Raw genomic sequence first — 9,293 nt, 5'->3', positions numbered from 1 at the left:
ATGTGAAGACAGAGGGAGAAGACTGCCATCTACAAGGGAAGGAGAAAGATCTCAGAAGAAACCAAGCCTGCCTTCACCTTGATCTCAGACTTCTAGATTCTAGAACAGTGAGAAATACATTTCTGTTGTTTAAACCATCAGTCTGTGGTAATTTGTTATGGCAGCCCTAGCCAAATAACTTGATCAGTATCAGCCTATATGTACATATATGTACATATGTGTGTGTATATATCTGAGAGTGAATTAAATAAGTAAATGGATGACACAGTTTTTCTGCATGTGTGAAAACTGCACAGGTGGAGGTATGACTATGATGTTTATCTCAAATATCTAGGAAGAATAGGAAGACACTAATAAACTAAATAAAACAGTTTTATCATTTTGACATTAAGACAATGAACATAATTCTTAATTTGTTTCAATTTAATAGCTAATCTCAAAAATATATTTTATTGATACACCCGTTTTTACCAAACATTCTTTTCATTGCCTCATTTACATCTTTGTTCCTTAAACTGTAGATGACGGTATTCAGCATGGGAATCACAATGGTGTAAAATGTCGACACTATCATGTCATGGTCCAATGCATAGCTGGAACTTGGTCTCACATACACGAAGAGGATTGTTCCATGATAAATTGACACTCCAGTTAGGTGAGAGCCACATGTAGAAAAGACTTTTCGTCTCCCTTCAGCAGAATGAATCTTCAGAATCACCACCAGAATGAAACCATAGGAGATCAGGACAATCAGGATAGTGACTATCTCAATAGAGCCCACCACGTAGACGAGTAGAAGCTCGTTTGTGCTAGTGTCAGAACAAGAAATAGCGAGGAAAGGAGGGATGTCACAAAAAACATGTCTAACTTCATTCGATGCACAGAAAGATAGACTAAACGTGGCTTCTGTGTGTACAGAAGCATGGAAAATGCCACCAACATAGGAAGCAATGATGAGTGGCACATAGACCCTGGGTGACATGTTAACTGAATACAGCAGAGGGTTGTAGATTGCTACATAGCGATCATATGCCATTGCGGCCAAGAGAAAGCATTCTGTGGTCCCAAAAGTAACAAAGAGAAACATCTGTGCTGCACATCCAAGGAAGGAAATGGCTTTATTCTCTGACAGGAAATTGACCAACATTTTTGGGATCTCAACTGAAGAATAACAGGCATCCAAGAATGATAACACACTCAGAAAATAGTACATAGGGTTGTGGAGCCGTGAATCCCTGATGACCAATACAACCAGTCCCAAATTTCCCATCAGAGTGAAAAGATAGATTGCTAGAAAGAGCAAAAGTAGGAAGACTTGCACCTCAGAATCATCTGTGAAGCCCATCAATATAAACATGGTGACTTCAGTCCCATTTTTCATCTGAATCCTGTATAAATCTAAATCTGATGTCAACCCTGACATTTCAGTTCTATTTATAGGTTTTAAAGCAATATTTTTGAGAATAGATCCCACCCTATTTTATCATCTTTGTTTGTTTTTTAGAAGGGCATATTGGAATCCTCGGCAGTGAAGGAATAGGTGGTGACGAAGAAGTTGGGTACAAGTGACTGCATTACCCTGTTTAATTAAATAAATTATTTTAGTAAGTGGTTGACTAAATTTGCCATGTTAAAAACATGCCAATTTATGTTGTTTAATTTCCAGCTTATTTTCTAAGTTTACTACCATTTGGTTTCATACTGTATTCCGCTAAAATTCACAAAGCTGAATGAATATAAGAATTTTTAAATGCATAAATATTATAGGAGAAAGTATACATCTGAGCACAAACCCTATATTTTCTACCACATGCATCAAGTGCCTTTTCTTAATGCTCAAAATTATAAAATTATATCACAATATTGGGTTGTATCTAAATGAGAAAAACAATGTAAAAATTATTTAATTTTAAAATGTTCCCATATGACTAGGAAATGGAATAAGTTAAACTTACATTTCAGCTTGTCATATGGGGTACCCTTTTCTGACCAAATGATTGTATATCCTCTTTTTTGGCTATGATCCCATTCCACTAGCACTTCTGGAACACTGGTGAACAGACAACAGTTGTTATTCTGGGGGCAGATGCACCTGCATACAAACAGTAAGAGACAATTGGTTTTGTTTTGTTTATCAGTGTTCTTTCTTGATACTCATCAAGACACTCATCACTAAGTTGTCCATTTAGGCCTCCACAGTTTATTATACTCTCAATGTATTTCCAAATATAACTTAATGCCAACGTAAAATTTTTCTCTATCCACGTACTCATTACAGTTGCAAATTCCTTGAGTGTATTTTTGAGATATATTTCTGTCAAATATAAATCACAGCCATTCCTTTAATATATTATAGTTTCTTAGGTAGTCTCTAAAATTATTATGAAAGAAAACCACCCAATACTAAATCATAAAATTTATAAATGCTACTGCTAAAAGAATAAATTCACTACGTAAACCACAAAGCAGTGTTTTATTTCTGATATATTTGGTCATTGGACTGGTTGGTTCTCAGTCCATGGAATATGAAAAAAGAAAAGTTCAGGCCAGCCCCCATGGCCTGGTGGTTAAGTTCAGCACACTTAGCTTTGATGGCCCGGGTTCAGTTCCCGGGCATGGACCTACACAGCTCTGTTAGCAGCCCTCTGTCAGCAGTGCTGGCGGCCCTCATACCAAAAAATAGAGAAAGATTGACACAGATGTTGGCTCAGGGCAAATCTTCTGCAGCAAAAAAAGGAAAAAAAGTGCATTAAAGAAAAAAACACAAAACATTGAAGAGTCACCTGTATCCAGACTGAAGGCTTCGTGATTGAAACAAAATTACATATTGCATCTACCATATTTAGGAGCAAGATTTTAGCACTGTGATTCTTGCTTTTCCTTCAGTGTGTCGTAGATCAAAATGTATTTAAAGGATTGAAAATTCTGCAGTGTATGGAATGAGGGACATACAAATGATTTTTGTTCATGACATGAAGCACACCACGTTTCTGTCATATAGAGCTGTCCACAGGTCAAGAAGGAATGAGAAAATCAGCTTAAATGTATTGTTAGGAGAAGAAGAAAGCTACAGGTCTTTATTTTCACTAAAAGTTCTTTCCAGATCAATGTGGAAGATTTTTTTTAATACAGAGAATAGCATTTTAAATATGGGGATACCAAGTAAAAAAAAAATTGTTCATTTTTTCCTTAGAGAATTCTAGACTAAAAACATATAATGAAGCTAAATTTTGACTTCTATGTAAATACAGACAACTCACACATTACTCTTGAGAACATACAAACACAAATGTCTTTTAATAATTTCTAATTCAGTTTGAATGGTCATATTAATAAAATAAGATAAAATTATCAATTAATAATATAAATATATATTAATGTATTGTTTGAGCATCACAAAAAATTCATTTCTGTTTAAAAAATTCCTCATTCTCTCTCTTAGTCCCTCCATTTCTCTCTCTCACTTTCTCTGGAATCCATGGGTTATATACAACAATATTAATGAAAGATAGTCAGGGACAAAACAGGAATTAGGCAGATAGGAAGAAAAGCAGGGAAAACAAAACAAAGCAAAATATGCAAGCAAATTTTGAAAAATGTACCAATAGATGGTCTACTGAAGGAATCCATTACAAAATACATGTTGACTATTACACAGGAGAATTTTCAGTGACATTACTATTCTAACCTTTACTTAACTGATGTGTCTAAGATAATACAATTGTTGAATACTAAGAGCATTATAATTTGATTCTAGCATGCTATATGAATATCTCAGGTATAGCACCAGTGAGAGCGTAACCTTAGAAAAGTAACTTTATCCTTCCAAACCAAAGAATAACTAAGACTGACCAAATTTTCAGGCATATCTTGTTCAACTACATGAACAAGGTATGATTGCAGAGTGCTTATTTATGAGATGCATTAAAGTATGTTTTATAAAATTAAAATGTATTAATTATACATGAAGGATACATACATATGAAATATGCCTTCCAAATATTATTTAACTATAAAATATTAATAGGGAGTTTTAAAATCTATTTTTCATCAAAGCACTGAGCAATGAATGGGCACCAAACCAGAAACTAAGTGTTTCTGCTTTCAGTTATACATATGCTTGTTATATGACAAAAGATATGTTAAAATACATTTCTCGTGAGATTAAATGCAGTGAATCCCAATATTCTATGGTATCAGGCACCTTAAAAATATATCTCTGTCTTTGCATTCTGACTTCGGGGATGAGAGCAAAATAATAGCATGTTTGCTTAAATTCCCCTGATAATTTTATCCATAATAATTTTCTCATAACTCTTGATTTCTCTGATTTTATCTGTATTACAAGAAGGTGATTTATGAATGATGATATATTTTATTCTCAATCATGCCCCATTAGAGCAATTATCCCCTTCACTGTAGAAAAATTGAGGAAGGGTAGACAAAAAGTATGGGGTTCTTTTACTTCTTCCAAGATGTTCTTCAAGCAGGCATTTCTGTCACTTAATATTTAAAGAAATTAGAACTGATTGTATTTATGTCTAACTGATTTCACTTTAAGAGACAGAGGTTAGAAAGACAAAACTATAGATGTTGAATTTTTAGCAAAATATTATCAATCTGGAAAACTAAAAGCAAATCAGTTCCTCAACCCTCATGCATTCAGAAAACATAAAGTACGAGGCATCCAGGAGAACACTACCACAAGCACTAAGCTTGAGAAGAAGAAAAGCTAAGACAGCAGCTACCACATGTTGTTAAGTGGCTACTAGAAGGTAGAAGTTTTGTGTACATTATCTTATGTAATTTACACAGCAACCTGCAAGCTAAATCACTCAACATCCATTTGTAGATGAGAAAACTGAGAACCAGCCTGACCCATAACTTGATCACAGTCACAGAGTTAGTTACTAGCATAGCCAGGATTCAAGTCCAGGTTTCTCTGTCTCCAAACTTGAAGCTATTTCCACTTGACCATATTGCAGACTCATTGCGATATCCCACAATTCTGGAAATGTTATCCCCTAGAAACAACATACAATAGTATCCTCATGTGTTTGAATTCTTTTATAAAGCCACAAGATTAAGCAGAGTGTTATATTAAAAAATAAATAAAACTACAGTGGCTTCTAAATCAATTAGCTAACTAGTGAAATAAATTTAAAAATCATTTATATCCCTCCAAGAAAAAGAAAAAAAATTATGATCTCAAAATGGGGTATACTCATTGTATATGGTTGGTTAATAGTTAATTCTCTCTCCATTTAATCATTTTCCTAAATTTGAAATATAGTCCTTTATTTCTACTACTTTTATTCTGATTGTTATCTTCCATCAAGAATGTTAAAATCAAATTTTTAACTTATGAATCTATTGACGTAAATCTGTAAACAGTCCTTCCTATTATTCCTGCTGTGTTCCCTGGAATTCTCTCATTCAATTTTTAATTCAACTCTGAGTTAACTAGAAATTTCTATCTCAGATTTAAATATTAAAACATATAAGCTAGTTGGAGATTCAAGGTTATAACTTATGAGATATTTTGTAAGTAATGAAAAACCTTTCCTCTTACCTGTGGAAATGAACTGCTCACTCAGTTAAGCTACACTACGAATATTAAGCATTTGGAGTCTTATATCAGGTTCTTGAGCTCTTCTTAATGTCCACAGGGATGCTCCAGGTGGAAAACACAATTCTCATCTGGGGCAGAAAAGTAACACGATGATTTTGTTTTTTTCCATAGTAAACAAGTGAATGATTCTGGAACAATGGACTGCAGGATTAGAAATGATTACATGAATGCACTTTGGCATCTGGTGTAAAATGATCCCTCAGTGGAAAAAGAATATTCACAGGATTGGAAAAAAAATTAATGATACAGGAAATAGCCTTAGCTCTGATGCTAAACAGCTATATGCCATTGGGTTGAAGACAAATTAACTGAAATCTAATTTTCTCTTCCTGGGAAAATAACCTGTTTACTTTGCTCAAAATCCTGCAAACATGCACATAATGAAATAATATGAAAGCATAAGCTATGACAGAATTCACAATCATTAATAAAGATTACTATATTTATTTAACTTTTACTGTGCTATACTTCTACGTGATATGAGAGATATATTTAAGCTCTGAGTATTTAATAGAGGAAGTAAGATAAAATACATGACTAGGAAGTATTGACAGCAGAGGTGGGACAGTATACAGATAGCTGTAATATTCTAGGTAATAGAACATTAGATATTAGAAATATGGCAAAGATAAAGGCCAAACTTTGAGTCGTACAGGGTCTTGTCCTGTCTTGGGGACCCTATATAGTAATCTGTAGACTAGTACTAGGCTACGTACTTAAAGAAATTTTTCAAAAAACCGTGAAAAACACATAGATGCTTAAGCTCTATGCCCAGAGATTCTAAAGTAGCAGATAGGGAATGTTGGTCATGGAATCTGAATTTTAAAAGAAAGAAAGAGGAAAAAAAAAGGAAAGAAAGAAAAATGATACTGATAGGAAGCACAATTGTGAATAAAGGATTTATAAATTAAATGCAGTCTTTAATGATCTATATATTCAATGCAATCCTAATTAAAATTAAACAAGCAGTTTTTTGCAGAAACTGACAAAGTAATTCTACAATTTATAAAAATGACAACAGAATTCAGTTAGTCAAAACAATTTTGAAAACGAAGAATAAAGTAGGACTCACATAATCTGAATTCAAGATCTGCTACCCAACAAAAATAATTAAGAGAGTGTGGCGTCGGTGAAAAGATACACATGTAGATCAATGAAACAGAAGAGTGCTCAGCAATAGATTCAAACAATATAGTCAATTAAATTTTGACAAAGTTGCTAAGGGGAATCTATGGAGGAAAGATAGTCTTTCTTTTTTCAAGTGATATTGAACATGTAGAATAGCCTTATACCACAAAAAAAGGGACATTGACTCATTCTTTACATCACATTTAAAAGTTGTCTCACAATGAATCTTAGATATTAATAGAAAACCTAATACTATAAAATTTCTGGAGAAAAAATAGGACAACATATGTGTGACTGCGGGTTAGTCACAAATTTTTGTATAAAACACAAAATGCATGAACCATAGAAGAAAAAACTGATAAATTTTACTTCATCACAATTAACATCTGCTTTGTAAAAGACACTGTTGAGAGAATGAACAAACCACAGACTTATACATAATATTTGATAAACAGCTATTCAATATAGAATATGAATCCAGAATATATAGAGAACTCTAAAAACTCAACAATTTAAAAACAACAGGAAGGATAAACAATAAAAGATGGGCATAAACTTGAACAGACACTTCACCAGAGAAGATACACAAATGACAACTAAGCACATGAAAAAAAATATTCAACACCATTTGCTATTAGGGATATACAAGTTAAAACCACAACGTGCTTCCATACACCTATCAGAATGACTAGAATTTTAAAAGTGTAATAATAAATGACAATACAAAGTGCTCACAACAATGCAGAGCAACTGGATCTCTCATCCATTGCTGGTAGGAAAGTAAAAGAGTGTAGCTGACCCAGCAATCTCACTCTGTGTAATTTACCTAGAGAAAATAAAGCATATGTCTATGCCAAGACTTGTTTGTCAATATTTATAACGGCTCTGTTCACTACTTTCTGAAACTGGAAAAACCCAAATGTCCATCAACTATTGAGTGGATAAACTAACCATGGTACATCTTTTGGATGGAATACTATTCATCAATTAGTAGGAACAAATGCTGATATATTCAAGTACAAAGATGGATCTCAAATACATCCTGCTCGTGAAAGAAGCCAAATTCAAAAGGTTGCATACAGTGTGATTCCACCTCTATCACATTCTGGACGAGGCAAAGTTGTAACAGAGGAGAACACTCTGACGCATCTGCTGTTGCCAAAACTGGGGGGTAAAGGGAAGTGACTGACCACAAAGTGATGAGAGGGGACATTTTTAGGGTGATAGAAATGTTCTATAGCATGATTGTGGTTATACAATTGTATGTGTCTATTAACATTCATGTAACTGGTACCTCTAAATGATAGATTTTCTGGATTTATGTCAAAACTCAAGAACCCTGACTTTAAAAATCTATTACCTAAGTTAATCTTTGCTGCAGAATCGTGTGATCCTACAGAGGGGACAGTGATGAGAAGACAGAATAAGGGAGGATCTGGGTGTTGCCAAGGTTCTACTTCTTAGTCTTGGTCTTGTTTGCAGGGTTATGTTGAGTTTAAACATTCATCCAGCTGTACACTTCCAATGTGTGGACTTTACTCTTGTATATTTCCTTCAATAAAGTTAAAAGACTACCTTATTTTGTTGTCACTTTTCTAATACACTATACAAACCCTTGTTACTTCAAAGTTCTTTATACCAGTCTATCATTTTACTGATAGACCTATTGAGATGGTTATAAATTATTGCTATGTGTTAACTTTATATTTGTATGAGTCATGTCTTTATCATTAAGAAGTTGTAATTCAGTACCTTTAAGTGCATCAGTTTCTATCAAACCTTAATTTTCTTTCTTTACTTGAAATCGATTTTTCTCCATATCTCTCTGGCTTCTCTTTCCTTAAGCATGCTTTCTACAGTGAGTATTCACTCTTGGATTTTACTAAATTACTCTTGATTTCTTCTATTTTTTGGTTTATTATTTTAAGTTCTGTGAATTATCTTTTCACGTTCTCCTTATGTCTATTCACCAAATTCCTGACACATTTGATTTTCTTGAAGTGTTAGTCATTTTAAAAATTTTAGTTTTACATAATTTTGGGATATATTTAATATGGTATTCGTTTGATTGCTTTATGGCCTGATTTTATGCTCTGATTTTAGTAATATTTGGAATATTATTTTGTTGTTTTTATCCTTTTGCAATTTAAATATAATTATATGGAGTTCAATAGTAACATTTTTGTCCCTTGAATGTGTAAATATAATGGGTATTTTGACTATCAGAAGGAGGTATATACGAAGTCGGAGATATATCAAGGTTGCTTTTCCAGTTTCACGCTCAAGAAATAACTCTCATGTTTTTATGATGGCCTTAAAATATGACTGTGCAGCCACTTTAGCTCTCAGAGCTAAGCTTGACTCTAGCACTTTCTACCTGCTGTTTCCTGTGTCTAAACAGATTCCACCTTCCAAAGGAGGACTCTGCATCCTAGACATTATGTGTTGCTATGACAGTACTTTCTGAGTCCTGAATCTTCCAGAAGCCCCTTCCCTTTGAAACTATCCTTCCTAGTGTATCTGTGCTACTCAT

The 9,293-nt window shown here is 33.6% G+C and overlaps 1 protein-coding gene across 1 annotated transcript; it reads right to left on the bottom strand.

Annotated features, from left to right (window-relative positions):
• Positions 1-436: 436 nt before the first annotated feature.
• LOC131395684 (olfactory receptor 5T9-like) lies at positions 437-1,423 on the bottom strand. The gene has a single exon (XM_058527524.1). It carries the CDS (start codon positions 1,421-1,423, stop codon positions 437-439), a length of 987 nt encoding a protein of 328 aa, XP_058383507.1.
• Between the last annotated feature and the right edge of the window lie 7,870 nt (positions 1,424-9,293).

The sequence above is a fragment of the Diceros bicornis genome, chromosome 31 (assembly GCF_020826845.1).
Source record: "Diceros bicornis minor isolate mBicDic1 chromosome 31, mDicBic1.mat.cur, whole genome shotgun sequence".
NCBI lineage: Eukaryota > Metazoa > Chordata > Mammalia > Perissodactyla > Rhinocerotidae > Diceros > Diceros bicornis.
Note: the sequence above shows the minus strand (reverse complement) of the source record. Positions and strands in the feature narration are given on the sequence as shown.